At 38.8% G+C, this 21989-nt stretch overlaps 1 protein-coding gene and 1 long non-coding RNA gene across 6 annotated transcripts in view; one reads left to right on the forward strand and one right to left on the reverse strand.

Moving 5' to 3' along the window:
* Positions 1 to 1349: 1349 nt before the first annotated feature.
* LOC101741141 (uncharacterized) overlaps positions 1350 to 21989 on the reverse strand; it is a 428733-nt gene continuing 408093 nt past the window's right edge. The window contains exons 10-25 of one of the 3 annotated variants that reach the window (XM_021353562.3): positions 20093 to 20229; positions 16835 to 17039; positions 16054 to 16218; positions 15460 to 15653; positions 14347 to 14443; positions 12274 to 12522; positions 11471 to 11748; positions 10951 to 11099; positions 10424 to 10578; positions 10045 to 10245; positions 9154 to 9298; positions 8168 to 8369; positions 7409 to 7544; positions 6465 to 6591; positions 5565 to 5697; positions 1350 to 5236 (exon numbers count right to left, since the gene is read on the reverse strand). In XM_021353562.3, the coding sequence (XP_021209237.2) occupies positions 4720 to 5236; positions 5565 to 5697; positions 6465 to 6591; positions 7409 to 7544; positions 8168 to 8369; positions 9154 to 9298; positions 10045 to 10245; positions 10424 to 10578; positions 10951 to 11099; positions 11471 to 11748; positions 12274 to 12522; positions 14347 to 14443; positions 15460 to 15653; positions 16054 to 16218; positions 16835 to 17039; positions 20093 to 20229 (3090 nt within the window). In that variant the 3' untranslated portion in view covers positions 1350 to 4719. Of the gene's footprint in view, positions 5237 to 5343; positions 5436 to 5564; positions 5698 to 6464; positions 6592 to 7408; positions 7545 to 8167; positions 8370 to 9153; positions 9299 to 10044; positions 10246 to 10423; positions 10579 to 10950; positions 11100 to 11470; positions 11749 to 12273; positions 12523 to 14346; positions 14444 to 15459; positions 15654 to 16053; positions 16219 to 16834; positions 17040 to 20092; positions 20230 to 21989 lie in introns of those variants that run through there. The other 2 variants (XM_021353563.3, XM_062676060.1) reach the window with 2 other exon arrangements.
* On the forward strand, positions 9885 to 12786 carry LOC119630546 (uncharacterized). Of its 3 annotated transcripts, none has more exons than XR_009976656.1 (3): positions 9885 to 9955; positions 11414 to 11498; positions 12079 to 12786. It is a non-coding gene; the product is annotated as an uncharacterized LOC119630546 (long non-coding RNA). The 3 variants fall into 3 exon arrangements; XR_009976655.1 differs by having other exon boundaries at positions 9890 to 9955; positions 11414 to 11694; XR_005246294.2 differs by lacking the exon at positions 9885 to 9955 and having other exon boundaries at positions 10264 to 11498.

Here is a 21989-nt window from a genome sequence, read left to right on the forward strand (position 1 = left end):
TACCGATGAAAATACTTACCTACTTGAAAGATCGACCAATTCGCGTGGATCCGTGTTCAGCAGGGGGATAAAAGTTATCAGAGTTCAAACTGTTTTCATTTTGAATGTTATCAAAATTGTTTCGATGGTTTGCGCGTGAAAACGTCACAGGCAAAATTACTCTCTTCTAATATCGTCTTGAAGTCGTCGTGGCCTAAAGGATAAGACGTCCGGTGCATTCGAATGTAGCGATGCACCGGTGTTCGAATCCCGCAGGCGGGTACCAATTTTTCTAATGAAATACGTACTCAACAAATGTTCACGATTGACATCCACGGTGAAGGAATAACATCGTGTAATAAAAACCAAACCCGCAAAATTGTAATTTGCGTAATCACTGGTGGTAGGACCTCTTGTGAGTCCGCACGGGTAGGTACCACCACCCCGCCTATTTCCGCCGTGAAGCAGTAATGCGTTTCGGTTCGAAGGGTGGGGTAGCCGTTGTAACTATACTGAGACCTTAGAACTTATATCTCGAGGTGGGTGGCGCATTTACGTTGTAGATGTCTATGGGCTCCAGTAACCACTTAACACCAGGTGGGCTGTGAGCTTGTCCATCTACCTAAGCAATAAAAAAAAATAATATTAGTATGGATTTCCAAGTGTCATGTTGGGATCTACACACGAATTCATTTTGTTATCTACGGCAACTATTGGTTAAAGGCTTGTGGCCTACCATTATATTTATATGTGTACTCTTTTTTTTATTTTACGAAAACCCTTTGTTTTTGTACTTCTCACCTATACATATTTTTTAGTATTTCATTTTATATATACTTAAATGCACAGACATACATAAACAAATACGAATCATATATTTATGTGATACTTTTTATTTTTTTATTTCACATTTCGTTTAGTTTATCGATTTAGTTTATTTCACACAGCGAGAAGTCTACGCATTTTTTATAATAGTTATCGTCGCGCGCGCCGCTTGGCGTAATCCTATACTCAATCCGACAGTCGGTTTATGGTACTCCATCATGCAGTCGACGTCACACGTCATTACGGATCCTCCCGATCCATTAACAGTTCTTTTAGGTACCTCAAGCACCGGTCACCGTCCTTGCCGAAGTCGTCGCTTGCAACGAAGGGCTCGACGAGTAAATTGACCCATAGACACAGCCCACTGAGTTTCTGAGCGATCCTCTCAGTAGGTCGCGTTTACGATCCGGTGGTAGATTCTACACCTACACCGTAAAATATATACATGCCAAAGTCTATCGTAATCTAAATAGTTTCAACGACCACGTTACCACAAGTCAGTCTGTTACGATACTGCACCTACCATTTAAAATAAAACAAATAAAGATCATTGGTAAAAAAATGTATTTGTAAATAAAAATATACCGTAATTCGCTTAGATTACTTTTCTTAAATTAGTTTTATTTACATATTATATTTATTATTATTATTATTATTATTTATATAGTATTTTTTACACATTTCTTATCTAATACATGATGAGTCTACGAATGCTTAACAATGTAAAGAACCTCTAATAATTTTGAATTCAAATTTATAACATTGAAAGCTATTTGAGCCCAATCTTTAACGCAATATAAATTACTAAAATATAAAAATTATATAAATATAAAATATTAAAAACAATTAGATTTGATAAAAACAAGCAACGTATTTCTTTTCTGTCTTAAATATCAAGTTCTTATATTTAGCTTGAAACAGGTATATTAGTTAGGTAAAAATATTAGGCTGTATGATATGATACTTTGGGCGTTCCTGTTGGAAAAATGGAACTATTACTACTAAGGAAGTACATACATAAGGATAGTATGTAGTTCTTTAAGTACTCCATGTAAGAAAGCTAATTAGATATTAAATACATATATACCGGCCATATTGTTTGCATTATAACTAAGATGTGAAAGATATTAAACATAAATAGGTATTAAACGCTTAAAATAATGTTTCGTCATAAACTGTAATGTTAGCGTACTTTGATGATTATCATTATTTTACAAAAAAAAAAACTAAAAATTAATAACAGCTTCCAAAATACTTAATGATACCGTATACATGAAATAATACCGTAATTTCTCCAAAACAGCTATATAGTGGAACGAACACAAAAATTTACAAAAAATCACTACACAATAAAACTTAATAGTTCATGAAAAAAAAAACAGTTTATTAAAATACTATCACATTATAATTTTTTAAATTTAATAGTTCGCGTCCACATCTATATTGAGAAAACCCAAGGTGTACATAAATAGTACTTTAAAGTACCTTTTTTTTGAAAATTAAAATGCTGACGCATCCGCAGATCCGTTCTTTACTCTATTACAATTACGAAGTGTCTATTTTGACAGGACTTTTTGGCGGGAACGCGAGGAGTGAAGTTGTGCGATTTGTTTTATTTTGTCTATTTAGTGTTTCTTCGGGTTTAAATGTGTAATAATGGTGGTTTATTAACTGTTTAATATCTGTGAAAGTGCACAAATGTGGGAAAATGAAACAGAGCCGCTGGACGTAACTTCTCAGGATCCTCCAAAAAGTCCACTGAAAAAATCTTAGTAAATGACCACCATTTTACTGAGATTATATTTCATCCCATTTCATTTCATTTAATTTCATCCCAGTTGATTAATGTCTCATATTAATCATCTTCATTTCATTTCACTCCTTAATATCATTTTTCATAAAATATGAATATAAATTAAAATAAGACATGACTTAAAGGTCTCAGTTACCAGGTCATAAAATCCCTCATCTATTTTGACACTTCTTAGAACCTAACCCTTTACGTTTCGCATAATCTATATAATTAAAATAAAAATCATTTTTTGGTCATGGTCGTAAATATCATTTAAAAAAGACACGATCATTCTACATCATTATACAATTAATACACACACACACACACACACACACAATAACATAATAATAACATCTGTCTCATGGGACTTCGTAATTGGAATAGAGTATAATTGTCATCAACTGCTAGACATTTAGTCCCAAATACGAAATATTGTAACAACGCGTTTTCTTAGTTTCTTCAACTTTTACAATGAAATTTTAATTGTGCCAATTATTAATCTGATCTATATATACCCTTAACTGCCTCTGCATGTGCACTGTTTGCTGTCAGATACTCCATTAACGATTATTCCAGTTTAAATGTTAAATATTGCGCTAAATTTAGTCTTCATAACAATTGGTCGAATAAAAATTAAACACTAAAAACTCTATACATTTCGTTGTTCAATTGTTTATCGAATATAGTAGCCTAATGCTATTGGGCCTATTGTTTTAGTCTTTCTTAATTTTACTTCTAATAGTAAATCAGGGTTTGTGTAAGTCTCACTGAATCCGGAGTAAATTTAGTCTTTATTGAATTAGATTTGTATGTGATTATAGTTTTTATTCTAGAATCAGTTAAAATCGTGAACACAAACGGAAAAGAGAAACTAATTTTGAAAAACGTTTGTATTAGTAGAGGTGAATCTCAGTAAATAATCAGCATTTTACTGAGATTATATTTTATCCCATATTATCTGATCTCATTTCATTTCATTCCCATGCCAATTGATTAATGTTTCAAATTAATCAAATCCATTTCACTCCATATTATCATTTTTCATAAAAAAAAGGTTAGGCTCTATGGCATGATACTTTTGCCTCTCTAGTTTGAAAAATAGAACTACTAAAGAAATACTCGATCGAAACGTTAAAATCCACTAATTTGCAACACGCACTCGCACAAATGTCATTCGTGGTACTCATTTCGGTAAAATTACTCGGTTACGAGATCACAACGTTAATATGAACTCGCACTCACAAAATAACACCGGGTACGTTTGCCGCTAGGGGCGCTGTTCCAATTGCATACAAATTTGAGCAAACTGGCTCGCTATCGAGAACGTTACAAAACTCGCACTAAGCACACAGATTGTTGCTAACTTAAAACTACATAGATATCAATTGCATATCGAGAAAAATAATTAAAACAAATATTATGACAATTCTTTATGAAATTTACTATTAAAGTGTCATTCCATCAGAATATACCGTCGATAATGATCGTAATGCTATCCTAAGTTATGTATTGTACATTTTAAGTACATTGACTAGTATACGTAAAGATTTCTTATAGTTACTTACGTTACATTTTATGTGGACGTTTTCGAGTCCCGGTCAAATTAGTACAAAGTTTTATGTGCCTATAAATTGAAAGTATGTTTAGTGCACTAGATGGCTGAACTAACTCACTGTATACCTCCTTGTAATTATTACCAAAAACCACATCACGATGTGAGTTATGTCATCCATATAACACAGAATTGTATGTAAGTCTGTAAGTATGTGCTCTGATCAAACTAAAATAGAAAATTTATTAATATCGGAACATTAGCGGGACATTAGTTTTCTAGGGCATTTAGAAACACTTTAGATCCGTCAATGTTTAAATACCTTTAAAAATATATATCCTTTAAACTTATCGACTCTCTGTTCCATTAGTCTTTTTTTAGAATTGGATAAATAAAATCATTCTTATTTAATGCCCACATAAAACACGTTACAATCATACATAGATTAAAACGTTTATACCTATATCTGGATACAATGTTTAACTATTTACAATTAACTATCTGGCGTAACGCACCCCTGTTTCCATTTTATTCGTTTCCTTAGACTAAACTAAGCCTCAGATGGACACTAAGTCGGAGCCTCTTCTATTTGGTCGAGAGCGGCTTTGCTCTCTTGATTCCTATTCAATAGAAAATCCAGATCGCTCGAGATTTTGTTGAGCATTTTATCAGTTTCCGGGGAATCGTAGGCTTTCTTCCATTCTCTGTTGATCTGGTCGATATCGGATTTGCTGGCCTCGATGGATGGCAGGGAGGAGCTCGAAGATAGATTCTTATTTTTTTTGAGGCAGCTTTTGATTGGAGGCGAGGGAATTTTAGAGACGTCCGGATTGGAGTGGACGCAAATGGTGCACGTGTCGGTGGGGTGGACGATTCGCTTGTTGGGTTCGATGTCGAGGGAGCAGGTGAGGAGGGTGGGGGGCGGTGGAGGGCGCATCACACCGAGCTCTAGACACACACGTGCGTCGTACTCGCCGCGAGGGATGAGGTCGCAGACAGCTTGTCCACCCGATGGCCCTCTCACTGGACACTTATATTCTACACAACGGACGATGTCGGCACGACTGTCTGGAGTCGATTGACGCCTAGAACAAATGAAATATATCGTCTTTTCGCATTAAAAGTGTACAATTTCCAAAAATATTCCAATTTGAGTTAATATACGGAATCTTTTAGTATGTCAGTTCACACATTTTTCATAGTCGCGCAGCAAAATCCCTGTTTCCTCCAAGCCTGCCGTAAGGAACTTCGTTCCAATGAGCGTTAAACCTTTAAAACACTCTCCTGTAAAATTAGTAAGTTTTGAGATTATACAGTTTTAATGCGAGAAGACGAAATGTTCTCCTTGATTCTACTTTTAACAATATGCATTAGTTGAATAAACAATTTTGTCAAGTGATGTGTGATGGTTACCTGTGTAATCTAGTAGGGCTTTCAAGTCCAGGAGCTCGCCAGTATGAGGAAATTGGTGAAACCGGTGACGATGTGCTTTCAAATATGCCGACGCCGCCGCGACTCTCAACTTCACCTCCTTGTTTTATGTATACTAGAATGGTTAGATGCGATTAAAGTATATCAAATCAATGAAACATTAAAAATAACTTATTGCATGATCCAGTTTGTTTGAGCCTTACACGGACATCGATAATTAAAGTAAATAGATGATGACCGAGTTTCGCTCGGTTTTTTTTTTTGATAACACCATCTTGTTGTATCTTTAAAGCGGTTAGCTGCCCTCAATTAAGAAAAATAGTATTATTATTCGCCAATAGATGTCGGGAAGAGTTGATTATTGAAAACACGAATAAAACAACATTTTCTGAAAATAAATCGTAGCTAGATCGATTTGTCGCCCCCGAAATCCCCTGTATACAAAATTTTATGAAAATCGTTGGAGCCGTTTCCGAGATTCAGATTATATATACAAAAATTGCTCGTTTAAAGGTATAAGAAAGATTAATTTCAATATACATACGTATACCAAACTAAATTAGTCTATTTCATGCATATGGTTTATAATTAAGTTCCTGTGTGCTTAGTGCGACTTTTTGAATTTCTCGATTGTGCAAAAGTTAACTCGAATTTGTATGAAGTTGGAACAACGATCCTAGAGGTAAACGTAGGCAAACATTCCAACTCCATACAAATTTGAGTTAACTTTTACGCGATCGAGAACGTTAAAAAAATCTCACTAAGCAGACTATTAATCCAAATTTATCAATGTTTAAAATAAAATATGATATCTAACCGATTGCTTAGTTTTAGTGAAAAAAAAAACTATTTGATAAACAAATAAATAACTACAACACTTACAACTCAGCGAGGTATCTCCGGTGGGTTCATCTCTCCAGTCTCGAGCCGGAGTCAGTGTCAGGACTTTTCGGACTGAACGCAGACACTCTTCATCTCTTATCACGTAGCAAGCCAGCATCGCTATACCCTGATAATATGAATAGAGAAATTTTAATTATTTTCGCTTTTCAAAAATGAAAATGAATAGGATATTTAATTTATAACAAGACCCTTAAAATTCAACGTTCGATGCTACTTATAAATTGTTTATATTACGTTATAAATAATTACCGTAATCTTTGTAAGCAGTTTAATTAATCATTTTATACCAAATATAAAATTATTAAATATAATTATAAATATAATATATTAATATATAATTTGTTATTATATATTATTAGAATCGCGATTTCAATATCGAGAAGTGAAAAGAGATTTATGCGATATTTCGTTTAATACGCAAAATTTATCTTTGTAATTACTTAAAGGTCCCTTTTATTTAGTATTAGTATCAACAAAGAGATGTTTTGAATTGAACTTGAATTAAGTATACCCCATTAAAATAGCTGAAGAAGTTTTATGGCTATAATTTTTTTTTCCAATTTTTTAAACTTTAATTGGCTCTCGCGTAATGTTGCAAAAATGACGCTTAAATCGGCGGCTAATGTCGGGCCAGCAAAGGCTCAGCCAGGAGGGGTGGGATTGTTAACAGCTGCCAATTGCTAACAACTCAAGAGTAATTGTTTCGCGAATGAATCTACTACCGGATCGGAATCGCGACCCGCTGAGAAGATCCGGCGAGAAACTCAGCGGGCTGATGTTTAGGTTAGGTTGCACGTCGACCTCTTTGTTGAGTTCGACGAAAACGGTTACCAGAGTCCCTAAGCCTGTTTCTAGTGTTAGAGCTGAAGGCGTCTAATGCAAATGTTATTCAATCTGATGGATCCGTCGTAGGGTGTACATACGTTGGCCAGGGCTGCGATGGATAGCGCGGCGACGTGCGCCACAGTCCGTTCCCCGGGCTGTGCGTAAGCCACACCCGCTGCTTGAGCTGCCGATGTTGACACTAGAAGTATTAATGTGTGACGAACGACGCGCCCTCTGAAAAGTGGAACAGTTAAGGAAAATTAGCAATGCGCTTTTAACCCATAGACACAGCCCACCGAGTTTCTCGCCGGATCTTCTCAGTGGGTCGCGTTTCCGATCCGGTGGTGGATACTGCGAAGCACTGCTCTTGATAGGGCCAGTGTTAGCAATACTCCGGTTTGAGCCCCGTGAGCTCACCTAACGTTAGGGTGAAGCTGAAATAGCCTCTCAAGGCTATCAGCATAGGTAGGAAAAAGAAAGAGCAATGCGCTTCGGTTTGAAGAGTGGGGTAGCCGTTATAACTACACTGAGACGTTAGAACTCATATCTCAAGGTGGTTTTTTTTTATTGCTTAGGTGGATGGACGAGCTCACAGCCTACCTGGTGTTAAGTGGTTACTGGAGCCCATAGACATCTATAACGTAAATGCGCCATCCACCCCGAGACATAAATTCTAAGGTCTCAGCACAGTTACAACGGCTTCCCCGCCCTTCAAACCGAAACGTACTACTGCTTTACGGCAGAAACAGGCAGAGCGGTGGTACCTACCCGCGCGGACTCACAAGAGGTCCTAGCACCAGTAATATAAACCATGTAAGTACCTATTCTTCTTGGTAATTATTCACTTTGATTCTAACCTGTCATTGATATAGCTTCTCCTATCAGCGGGGACCTTGTGTGAGATGGCTCGCAGTCTCGCAGCGGCGCACAGTGCTAGCGCCAAGCAGAGAGAGGCGAGTAGCGCGCATCCTGCCGCGCACACTGCGGCCGCACCCGCCCCCACTTGCAGGGGCGCGCCGCCCCATATCCGTGCCGTCAGCCACGACAATGTGCACACACCTTTAAATACAAACACCCAGTTTACCAAATAGCATATTTTCGTCTTGTGTCTTTTTTTTATTGCTTAGATGGGTGGACGAGATCACAGCCCACTCGGTGCTAAGTGGTTACTGGAGCCCATAGACATCCACAACGTAAATGCGCCACCCACCTTGCGATATAAGTTCTAAGGTCTCAAGTATAGTTACAACGGCTGCCCCACCCTTCAAACCGAAACGCATTACTACTTCACGGCAGAAATTGGCAGGGTGGTGGTACCCATCAGCGCGGACTCACAAGTGGTCCTACCACCAGTAATTACGTAAATTATAATTTTGCGGGTTTCATTTTTATTACACGATGTTATTCTTTCACCGTGGAAGTCAATCGTGTATCATTTTATTTCCGTAAAGTCTCTCCACAAGCCTCGTTTGAAGAGGGATATGTCATAACGCTCGGGAAACACCATGGAGGGGAGCTCATTCCAAAGTCGGATAGTACGTGGCAAAAAAAATCCCTGGAAACGCACTGTGGGTGAATGCAGTGGGTCCAGGTAGTATAGATGAACTCTACTCTGGTGGTGGGCGGTGCGATGTTATCTCTGATAACGACGGATTACCGCTTCACGGCAGAAATTGGCAGGGCGGTGGTACTTACCCGCGAGGACTCACAAGAGGTCCTATCAACAGTAATTACACAAATTATAATTTTGCGGGTTTGATTTTTATTACACGATGTTATTCCTTCACCGTGGAAGTCAATCGTGAATCTTATCACTGATCGTTTCTAAGTGCAGGTAGCTCACCGGCAAGTAGTCCGACAGACGGTGCCTTCTGAGCTCTACCAGCGAGCTCGGCCTGCAGCAGTAGTGGCTGCGCACAAAGCGCCGCGCACCCCGCGCACCAGCACGCCGCGCACACCCATCCCAGAGTACCCGGACACGCTTCATCCTGGACACGGGATAATTGACAAGTCTTAGTTTTTTATATACGCTACTTTTTGTATGCGTAAATAAAGGATTGAGATCACGACCCTCCTTTATATATGAGGTCAAAGCATTTAAAATAACGTCCATATGGCCAACTAGAACATGTAATCGATTCAAATAAGTAAATAATTGGGAACAGATCACGCACGGTCGTCTGATCCAAATTAGGATTCCCTGTGTTATGGGTACCAGAGACGTACATATCAGGTTTAAATGTGTAATAACGGTGGTTTAATATTTGTGAAAGTGCACAAATGTGGGAAAATGAAACAAAGCCGCTGGACGTAACTTCTCGGGATTCTCCAAAAAGTCCACTGAAAAAAATCTCAGTAAATTACCACATTTTACGGGGATTATATTTCATCCTATATCATCACATCTCATTTCATTTAATTTCATCCCAGTTGATTAATGTCTCAAATTGATCATCTTCATTTCGTTTCACTCCATATTTTTCATAAAAATAAGAATTAAAATTAAAATAAGACATGACCTAAACGTCTTAGTTACCAGGTCATAAAATCCCTTAAAAAAAGCAAGCCCGAGAAGCAGAAGGAATTGAAAATTGAATTGAATTTGATTATTATTATGTCCGGCGATCAATCATCACACATATCTGGTTAGAAGTTACCTAACTTGAAATTTTAAAACTTAGATTATCCGAGGAACGATATTTCATATTTGTGGTGTATGAATTTCGCTACAAACCTGTCTTGTGTCACACTCTAGCAGGGTCAGCATCGCAGCTGAGTGAGTCCCCGCAGTCGCAGCTTTCAGTAGTACAGGTAGCTTCGCCTTAGTCCCAGCAATCAGTGCCAGCAGTTGCAAAGCTGCTGCAGCTAAGCACATCGCTCCTCCCAGACTGACCGTTATCTTCACAATACCGCGCAGGTCCTTTTCTGCCTCGGTCTGTAAAATTAAGAATCTTCTCAATCTTCATTTTTTGTAGCTTTTGTTGAGTCCATTTGGGCGATTGTTAAATAAATTACAATATTAAGACATTTTCGTTTGACGGGTTCAATTTAGAATTTTACTGTCCCTACGGCCTATGTTGTAACTTAATATCCGAACAAAATGTGATGCTTACCAACGTAGATCTGGCTATCGTGAATAGTGCATATGTACCAAGCCCTCGACATTTGCAAGCCACGTGCGTTGCTTCAGGAACTTTCACTTCACAAGCTTTGGTGATCCATGTTCTTGGGTCAGACGGAGTGCGAAGACCACAGGCGAGTTTTGATGCTGAGAATCAAGGATTAATGTCGAGTGGAATCGAGTTAAATGAAGAAATTTCACCTTTTAGTGCAGAACTTAACAAGAGATCTCTACTACTCTTTCATGATTCACTGATAGCCCTTGCGGTCTTTTTAAATTGGCTCAAACACCCATTTGGAATACAATTTGAAAAATCTCAAGCTTTCCTCTTATCGAAATTGATTCGGGACTTGCACAAGATGCGCTTACAGCTCTGCAAAATCTGATTCACGACAAACGGAGTCATCGAGACTTGAGTTGACATGTCATTCTTACAAAAATTTCCATTCGTACCGATTTTAGGTTCGGGGTTTAGGTTAAAGAAATGGAATAAATTGATTTAAAATTCATCTTCCTCACCAACAGCGCTATAGTTCTTGACATGAGTGAATAATAGGTTCACCGTATGTTGTAAGCTATTGTCGACTCCGGGACCAGTGGCGTACAATTGGATCTGTTGGGATGACACCAGATACTCCATTTCACGACCGCTCCTAGAAGACGACTGGCTAGAAATAACGTGATGAATGTCGTTGAAATAAAAATAAACAAAATAATGCACAACTTAAAAATAAACATGAATGCTAAAAGGTACAAGAAAAGAAAAGTAGAACAGAAATTGAAGAAAATATTCTAGAAATATTAGATGGAAAAGATGAACGATAAATGATTGATTTTAGTGGTACTGAAGCATAGCAATAGATTTGTCTTTATCTTATGTCGCTTTAATAGTTATTTGTTTTAGCGAAAAATTCTAGGCCGGAGCACCTCTTTCTTTATCTATTGAATTTGAGAGTCATTTATAATTTTTTTGTTTCTTTAGTTGACACATTTGGCAATAGAAGAAAAATCGGGAAAACACAGAAATTGAGAAACTCACTTATACTCTACAGATCGCCTTAAAGAAGGTAATCTTGTTCCCAAATTGTGATACAATACTGCAACAACGGTAGCGTTTCCCGTTCTAGCGAGTAATTCAGTGCCGGCTGACGTCAGCATCCACTCCTCAGATCCAATAGGACCTGACTGAAGATCAAAATGTGCAGCACTGTCTTCTCTCGCTGGTTTCGTTTTGACTGTAAACTCGTGGAAATGTGTGTCGAGGTTGGTTCGCATTCCGGCTGTCTCTGCTATCGAGTTTTGAAGATCGTAGACTTTCTGAAAATTATTTTGATAGTTGTAATAATTTGCTGATTTATTAATTCGGTATACTTGTCGTATTTCAGAGGTAATGTGTAGTTAGTATGGTTTTTGTTTCTAACTAATATACATATAAAAGATATATTATTTCAATACATTATTCTTTTTAACGCAAATCGTGGGAAACACCAAATCCTGGCATTCTTCAAAAAATTTTGTGGCAAACCCAGGTCCTTGCAAGACCCTGCCTCCACGGTTCACTCAATGCCTTCTGGCACGATACTTAAATGTATCTACTCTACCATACAACTGTTGAAATGCTGCTACGAAGTTATGATTGACTTTCAGATAAGATGTTGCTGGTGGAACTGATTCAGTCAAACGTTTGGCCGGGGACCGAATCAAGTGACCATCCAGCCAACCGGGAGCCCCGAGAAGATAATGAGGTAAATTAAATGCGAGATTCAGGGTTGATCGCAATGGAGGAGTACTATTGAGGACTTTTACAACTTCTCGGAGCCACAGGAATCAATATGAACGTACCTCTTCATCCAAAAAGGCATCAGGATGCTTGAGCAAAGTGTCGTATATCTTGAGAAGATGCTCAGCACTTTGCATTCTGTCTGCCGGTCGTCCAGCGGAAGATAACAAATAGTGCAGCATTTCTTTTGTCTGGTGGAGGGGAAGCGTCCCTTCGCCTGGATGTGATGGTAGGGAGCGAAGGACCGCTCCATACTGACGGGCTACGTTCGATACGTTATTCCAGGAATACCCAAAGTAGATGTGAGTGAACTGAAATTTTAGGTGTTTTTTTAATTTTTTTATTGCTTTTGTAGGCAGACGAGCATACGGCCCGCCTGATGGTGAGTGGTTACCGTTGCCCATGGACTTCCGCAATTCCAGGGGCAGAGCCAAGTCGTTGTTTACCGCTGAATATCCAAAGTTAAGTGTTTGTGTATGATTTATAATCTAAAGTTCTCGTCCCCCGGGAACGATGAACAAATATGGAGACTTATAACTCGAAACATTTTCATTAAAAATGTCTCTGTTGCTCAACACAGCTTTTTAATGTTAATTCGGACTGAATGACGCGGTGGTGCAGTAGTAAACGCGCCTGATCGTTGCACCGAGGGTCGTGGGTTCAATTCCCATGCTCTTTGTCTGGGTGTAAATGTATATATTTAAATATATATAAATATCTATAACAGTCTCTGGTAGCCATAACATAGCGAATTCTAAATTGAGGCCGTGTGAGTGTGCTTGATTTGTTTCCAGTTATTATCTTTATATTATTTTTAAAATTCTTTTTTTATTTCATGGACGAGCGAACTAGCCCACGGCCCACCTGTTGGTAAGTGGTTACCGGAGCTCGTAGACATTAATGACGTAAATGTCGCTACCGTATTGAGACATGAATTCAAAGCCTTAACCTTATGGTACGCAACTGTTCGACTCTTCAAACTGCAGTGCATTACTGCTTGACGGCAGAAATAGGCAGGGTGGTGATACCTAACGGTGCGGGATTACAAAATGGTCAACAACCATCAAATTCCACCAGCAAAATAGGTTGGCCGTCGCAGTGCGCTAGTATTTATTATACACATTCACAAGAGACTTAAATATCCAAAGTTATACTGAATATATAAATTGTAGACATTGTTAGAAAACGAGCAAAAAGCCGCTACTACTATTACTACTACTGCGTTGGCGCTATGACTCCGAAATGGGTCTTGGCCTCCGACAGTAAATGCCGCCATTCATCTCAGCGCTGCGCATCATTTTGCCAGTTCGGCACTTGGAACTCGCGTAGATCCCCTTCGTCAGCGTCAGACCAGCCATACTTAGGCCTCCCTACAGGGCAGCGTCCTTTAGGTACATCCGCGTCTGCTTCACAACCCAATCCTGCTCTATCCACACTACACGCCCAAGCCACCCGAGCCTCCGTGCTTTCATTTCCTCCATAATATTTGGCTCAACAAAAAGCTTCCCCACATCTTTGTGATGACGTAGAAGCGAAAACGTCGTTTAATTAAATTAACATATTCGTAAACTCCATTACTTAAGAGTGTATTTAAATAAAAAAGATGTGTGGTGTCGTGGGACACCGGGTAAGAACGAAGTTCCTTATTATAAAAATATTAATTTTGAGTTCTATTCGAGGTATAAAGAAAATAAAACTGGAGGTTTCGCAACAACCCACGGTCATTCGGTAACGTGCGAACTTATTGTGGTACACTTCATTCACGGTTGTTTGCATAAGAGTTAGTGTGTTGCGCAAACGAACGCTCTGAGGTCGTGGTCAATGTATGAGAAAAAAATATGTTATTTTTTGTACGTTATTCCAAAGTTACATCGTACACTGTGTGCATTACTAATAAAAATTTTATGTTACGGACGTTTTTCCCAGCTTAGAGTACCCCTCCACATCGTCCCATAAGGAACTTCGTTCCAAAACTTCATTCCAAAAACACAACACTAGATATATTTCAAATTCCACTATTAAATACAAAAGTTTCGCATAAGGAACTATACGATTTCATTTTAACAGTTCCATACGCAAACGAGTCAAAATTTCGTGAGTTACATTCAAAGGAGACGCGGACGAGGAACACGTACTTGCTCGTAAATGTCGTTTAATGAATCCGCGACGCATCCGGAGAAATCTGGTAGCTTCCATTTAACACCGTGCTGGGTCGTTTTCGGTTCGCAGAATCTGTAACATAGAACCATGTTTATTTATGCAGACTGCGCTGTATAACTTTGGAGAATATTCAGCAACATTTCCAGATTAAGCTGTGTCATCGTATAATTTGCGGGGTTTGGATGATATTCATTAAGCTGAATTACTTTTTTTTATTGCTTAGATGCGTGGACGAGCTCACAGCCCACCGGGTGTTAAGTGGTTAGTGGAGCCAATAGATATCTACAACGTAAATGCCGCCGCCCACCTTGAGATATAAGTTCTAAGGTCTCAGTATAGTTACAACGACTGCCCCACCCTTCAAACCGAAACGCATTACTGTTTCACGGCAGAATTAGGTAGGGCGGTGGTACCTACCCGTGCGGACTCACCACCTACCTGGTCCTACCACCAGTACGACATTGAAGTAATGAAGTTAAGAAAGAAAAGTACTTCAATGTAGTTATACGACTTCTAGGTCTTAAACTAATTCTAATAATCCATCTTTCAGCCCATAGATGTCTAATACTAGTTCGGAGCTGCTTGCATTTACGAGATTCCTGCGACTTTCTTCAGGTCGTCGGTCCATCTTATGGGAGACCTACCCACGCTAAGCGATTTATGAAAAAAAAAAGATGTGTGGTGTCGTGGGACACCGAATAGGAACGAAGTTTCTTATTATAAAAATTTTAATTTTAACTTCTATTCGAGGTATAAAGAAAATAAAACTGGACCTTTCGCAACAGCCCACGGTCATTCGGTAACGTGCGAAGTTATTGTGGTACACTTCATTCACAGTTGTTTGCATAAAAGTTAGTGTATTTCGCAAACGAACGCTCTGAGATCGTGGTTAATGAATGATAAAAAAATATGTAATTTTTGTACGTTATTACAAAGTCAAGTCGTACACTGTGTGCATTACTAATAAAAATCTTACGTTACGGACGTTTTTTCCCGGTTAGGGTACCCCTCCGCATCGTCCCATAAGGAACTTCGTTCCAAAAACTAGATAAAATAAATTGGCGAGACTACCTTTTTTTGTTTATTACCTAGTAGTTTCTCCAGTGTGTCCAGGAGGGCAAGACGCTGAGGCATGAGCACCAGGGGCAGTTTTCGGCCATCGGAGACCATGCGAAGCGTCACTTTCACAAGCCTCGTCTTTAGTTCCAAGAGCCCACATTGTTACTCCCTTAGAGTTAGTACCGGCTATTGAAGATACTTGGCAACGGAATTCACCAGATTTCTGGAATAAAAAAATGTAAGTTTTCGGTGCTTAGGTTCCTAGAAGCATACAGGGTGTCCCAAAACTCTTTTATTTTTCCATGGGTAGTTATTGACCCGACCATACATCGGTACCGGCTTATCGTTGAATTTTGGGACACCCTCTATACTGAATGCGTGCTGGGTAGCAGAATGAATTGGCGATGGCCGTAGTCCTATCTTAAGATCCTTGAAAAAACAAAGAGTTTGTTCTACTTGGTTCAATTAGCTGTTTAGACAATAAGACATATAACTGGTTGCAAATAAAAAAATTTTTTCGTTGGGATCAGATTACGTTTCAGCAAGTTGTGTGGTAAATTGTTACATTTCATTTCTTCTCACCGTTGTCCTAGATCGGAAGTACCCTTGTTAAGCGTCCTTACCTGAACGTTATACAATTTCAACACACTTCCAGCAGGGTACAAGTCTTCCCACACTTCTCGACCTGGATTCAGAGGTAAAAGACCGCGTTCTCGAGCCCAACTGAACCCCAAAGCACCGTGCATTCTACTTGCTCCTGCCAAACACGTGATGCTCACGTTTTCTCCCTACAAAAATATTTATTAGTACATGGAGGATAAATTTAATTAAAATTCACGCCTCAAGCTTACAGTCAACAAGAATGGCACAAATTAATTTTATAAATTCCGATCTAAATATTAGTTCAGTTCATTGCGTAATTTATCAAAGAGAGGCCAGGCCACGTTGAGATAACGTTTAAGTAACATAAAAATATTAATAATTATTTAAAAATAAATGTTCGAAAACACAAAGCCAGTCGTGAAAGAGAGCTTCTTGCTTTATTCTTTGAAGTCAGCTAAAAATGTCACGCGGTGTTCATTTCAAAGAACTTAACACCTAGCAAGCCAATTACAAGGCTACGACCTGTAATATAATTTACTGATGGTAGAACCTCTTGTGAGTCCGCACGGGTAGGTACCACTGCCTTGCCTGTGTCTGCCGTGAAGTAGTAATGCGTTTCGGTTCGAAGGGTGGGGCAGCCTTTGTAACCGTACTGAGACCTTAGAACATAATAATATCTATATTTCAAGGTGGGTGGCGCATTTACGTTGTAAATGTCTATGGGCTCCAGTGACCACTTAACACTAGGTGGGCTGTGAGCTCGTTCACCCATCTAAGCAAAATGCCATCGTATATGTTTACCTTGTTTACTGTTAAAGTGGAAGGTACAAGCCGTATATTCGGTGGTCTCAGGACTGCCAGCATTAGGGCTCTGCAACGTCTTCTGCCGGCGTCATCAGCGGTGCAGGACCACTTGCCGCCGTCCAGTCTTTTGGCTTCAGCTACTCCGAGTACCGACATACGACGACCGAGGGCGTCTTCTGAGACTGTCCTAGTCCAGATTTCTCTGAGGACAAGATGTAATGTAAAGTTAAGGAAAATTCTGTTTGGTGATATATCTACTATTCTTCTTATCAGAGTAACTAACTATATTTGATACCAAGGAAAATTCGGTTGATCTAACGTTTAAAGTCGTCGTGGCCTAAAGGATAAGACGTCCGGTGCATTCGTACCTAGCGACGCAATGGTGTTCGAATCCCGCAGACGGGTACCAATTTTTCTAAGAAATACGTACTTAACAGATGTTCACGAATTACCTTCACCGTGAAGGAATAACATCGGGTAATAAAAATCAAAGCCGCAAAATTATAATTTGCGTAATTACTGGTGGTAGGACCTCTTGTGAGTCCGCACGGGTGGGTACCATCACCCTGCTTATTTCTGCCGTGAAGCAGTAATCCGTTTCAGTTTGAAGGGTGGGGCAGCCGTTGTAACTATACTGAACCTTAGAACTTATATCTCAAGGTGGGTGGCGCATTTACGTTGTAGATGTCTATGGGCTCCAGTAACCACTTAATACCAGGTAGGCTGTGAGCTCGTCCACCCACCTAAGGAAAAAAACAAAACAAACTATTTATGGGCTTTCGCGAACATTATTAATTACTTTTGTACATATTTTTAAAGATTTCAGACAAATAAAAATAATTATTTCCTCTCTACTGTTAAATACGATAAAATTGTATTTTAATTTGACGAAACGTTTGTAAAGAAAAAACCAACAACAATGAAGTTAAAACGATAGAATGAATTCATTACTTGTTTGCGCGTCGTCTAATAGTCGCTCAATATGTAAACAGTCCACTGGTGACCTACATCTTTGGGGGCGAAATTATAAAACCATTCGTGGAATAGTACAGAAAACAAGTTTAGAACGGGTCGAGGACAAGGGTTAAACTTATGTTAGTGCTCTCTTAACGTAAATACTTCGGAGTCCAAAGGAAAACGGCTTTATGTGTCAGCATATGCAGTGGAAAATCGGGGCTTTTGAATATTTACACGTTATTTAATTGTATTATGAGCTGGCAACGTTCTTAAACACGAACGAGATGGTTTTGTTTTTATAGTTACGACAAATAGGATGTATAGAGATCGCTTCAGATACCAAATAGCAACGATTCACTACATGACGTAAGCTACATAGAAAGAGCATTTGCATAGCTAAAACAAAAATGTCGGTTTTGTGAATTCATATTTCATGAACTGGGTGGGTTTTTTCGCACCATTGCCTTCGGGTTAACAATATGTTCTACCACAAGAAAGTGCCAGTTGGCTATCACTGTACCCTGATGTACTCAAACTGATACACTCAAAGAACGCTGCTGCCATTAAGCCAGTGAATCCGTCAGTCGCCTGCTACGACACTCATGGAAACATATGGTGTAGGGCTATCCATCAAACTATAGTCGCTAACTAATAAACTATATAAAAAAAAGCTTGATATTTCACGTATTTTTTTTTATTTTTATTGCTTAGATGGGCGGACGAGCTCACAGCCCTACTGATGTTAAGTGGTTACTGGAGCCCATAGACATCTACAACGTAAATGCGCCACCCACCTTGAGATATAAGTTCTAAGATCTCAGTATAGCTACAACGGCTGCCCTACTCTTCAAACCGAAATGCATTACTGCTTCACGGCAGAAATAGGCAGGGTGGTGGTAAACACCCGCGCGGACTCACAAGAGGTCCTACCACCAGTAAAAAAGCATGGAGGATGCATTGAGTAGAAAACGGCACCAATTGTAGTGTTTATAAGCTTAGAATCACATCCGAATTCCATTAAAATTCATAATCGAACACAAACAAACTAAAGATGTTCTCAAGTGAACGTAACACACAACGTAAATATATTTAATCCGCAAGGAATGGGTGCTGGTAGCGTCTTCTCGTTTATTGTATTCACAGATGCAAAGTAGGTACAAACGTAGTAATATGATAAGGATAAGCTGATGCTGTGTAATACGCGTGAGCTGGCGCATTGTGACGAGAGCGGCGGTAGCGATTTTGACAATTTTTTTAAATTACTAGCTGACCCGGCAGACTTCTTAGTGCCTCAATCGATAAATAAAAGGCCTAAACTTTTGTATAAAATAAACTTAAAACAAACAAAAGGAATCCGTCCAACTGGGGACACATCAAAGGGAAAACGAAATTGTTATAAATATTTTTATTTAATTCCGTGCATTTTCATATTTATCTACCTTTTAAACCTTCTCTGGACTTCCACAAATAATAATTCAAGACCAAAATTAGCCAAATCGGTCCAGCCGTTCTCAAGTTTTAGCGAGACTAACGAACAGCAATTCATTTTTATATTCAGTATAGATTTACGAATTCAATATGAATGCTCAATAGTTTCTAAGCGAAATTCATATTAGTAACAGCGTAAATGCCACTTTTACGTCTTTCAAATAAGATTGGTCTTATTTCTTCACTGTGGAAGTGATTTTTGAATACGTGTTGGTGAATCAATATTTAAAAAAAAAGTATCGACCATATTTCTAACTTTGGTATTTTAAGAATATACCAGACTCTTTTGTTTGTTGTAAAACATCGCTTTAAGTATTACCTCGAATTTGTTTTATTGAAGAGCTAGGGAAATTCCCGCTTCCGTCGGTACCAAGCTCAAGCTTTACCACTTATCCCAAGTTTGGAGTTAGAACGGAGAAAATACATAGAAGGCACGTGTTCCCTGTCGTAGAACCGCTCGGGAAATTAAAACATACATTTTGGAAGTAATTCTCATAGCTACGAGTCGCCGGAATAGAAATTACATTGTCCTTGAAAGGTTTTGTTTGAATAAACAGGTTGAAGAAGTTTGAAAACTTCTTTTCAGAATTCACAACGGATATTCGATAAATAACCGAATAACTTAAAAGCGATAAATGATGCTTACTTTAATTCAAAGGTTGAATAAATATAAGTAGAATATGAGAAACTGTTGAGATAATATTGAGAGAGATTTTCCCGAAGAGGCGTGTTTAAACCTCATACATGCATATTTTGCGCGAGATATTAAAAGGCAATGTAATCAAATGGCTACCTTCAAAAATTACTGACCTTGTTGTTCCATTAAAATTGATTTTGACTCCATCTTTGTACCAAGTGAAGGCGATATGTGGAGATCCGTAAGCCATGCAGCTCAGAATGAACTCTGAACCCTCCCAGACTTCCGGACGTTGATTTACGATTAATGCCTGTAAATTTAATTCACCTTACATTTATGTTTTTAATGCTGGCCTAGTAGAATAGCACTGTTTACATATTATGTATAAACAATCTCTAAATGGCTTGGCTTCGAATTTTTGTTAATTAAATTTAGAATTGAATAATATTAGTTTAACTACTTCAAGACTTCTGTGGCTCGTTGAATACTGAAGAAGCTCATAGCTATAGCTACATATTCGAACAGCTGTCGTCTCACGAAAATATTCTCATGGGTGGCAGGATAGTTTTCGTAGTAATGCAATTAAGACCTTAATTTAGTGTCTGTTCACACACAAAAAGTTCAATTATGAAATTGTTGATTTTGACTCTATCAAATATCTGTTCTACGAGCAATAAGCCCTGTCCTCTGCCAATTTAACTCGCAAATCTTTGAAACGACAAGCATAAACTGATGACAGTACGTATTTAACACGGCTTCTATTTAATTGAGATTTTGACAAAATCAGTATCAGTGTCTATGAATTTCTATACGTAGTGCGTGCGTTTGTGCACTCACACAAACAACAAATGTACTAGTTAAATTTTGAAAAGTCCACAATGTTGCAAACTATTCTCAAAGTGGTGCTAAGTCAGGTCGATGCGCTATCTGGCGACTCGGGTTTGGCTGTTAGCCAACTCGTTGGAAAAGACTTAGAAATCCCCGTTTTTAAATTAATTAAACTCTGCCAGCCGTGTCGGCGAGACGACATCTTTTTTATAGTATGAAATGGAGACACGATTGCGGCTCTGATGTTAACATATAGCCCGAGGTCAGAGATATCACGGCCTGAATGCAACGTAGCTTATAAACATAAGGTTGATTCCTCAATTCGCATAGTAATTATTCTGCTAAAGATATGATATCTTTTGAATTAGAAAACGCAAAAGTCTTTCGCTGCTATTGGTAAGCTTGCAAGGTCCGAAAATATCGTAAGGCCAATAGTACAATAGAGAGATTTGGTTGGTGGAGAGTTGGCGCCATTTTGAGAAGGCGGCACGACATGAAAAACCTCTTGTCGTGGCCTCTTCTGAGGACCGAATGGCAAACAGTCGACGTTGCCCTAAAACGTCATTACGGATCCTCCCGATCCATTAACGGTGACTTTTAGGTACCTCAAGCACCGGTCACCGTCCTCGCCGAACCCGTCGCCTGCGACGAAGGGCTCGACGGGTAAATTCACCCATAGACACAGCCCACTGAGTTTCTAGCCGGATCTTGTCAGTGTGTCGCGTTTCCGATCCGGTGGTAGATTTTGTGAAGCACAGCTCTTGCTAGGGCCAGTGTTAGCAACACTCCCAGTTTAAGCCCCATGAGCTCACCTACTAGCTCGCTGAATCTAGAATAACCCCTCGAGGATACTAGAATAGTTAGGAAAAAAAAAGAGAGTTGGGTAAGTATAGAGGAACTGGTTAGTGTATTAGTCGCTGTGAGTGCGACCGGGTCGTTATAACAATCAATGCGTTAAAACAGTAGTATTGTGCATGTACATTAACTGAAAGTAATAAAATAGGGTAACTAAAGAAGTGAATGTAAACCAGCGATTTTTAGAATAATTTTCTGTCTGCTGTTTGTTGTTCGTTCGAGCATATATCCTGAAATAGTGAAAGGATTTTTATGTGGTTTTCATAGATAGTTTCATTAAAATCAGAAGTTGCAAACGGTTATCGTCAATGGAATTTTTTTGTAATTACTTTTATACTGTTCGATATTGGAAGCTACGTAGCGAATAACTGTTGCCCATATTATCTA

This window comes from Bombyx mori, chromosome 25 (genome assembly GCF_030269925.1).
Source record: "Bombyx mori chromosome 25, ASM3026992v2".
In the NCBI taxonomy this organism is placed as follows: Eukaryota; Metazoa; Arthropoda; class Insecta; order Lepidoptera; family Bombycidae; genus Bombyx; species Bombyx mori.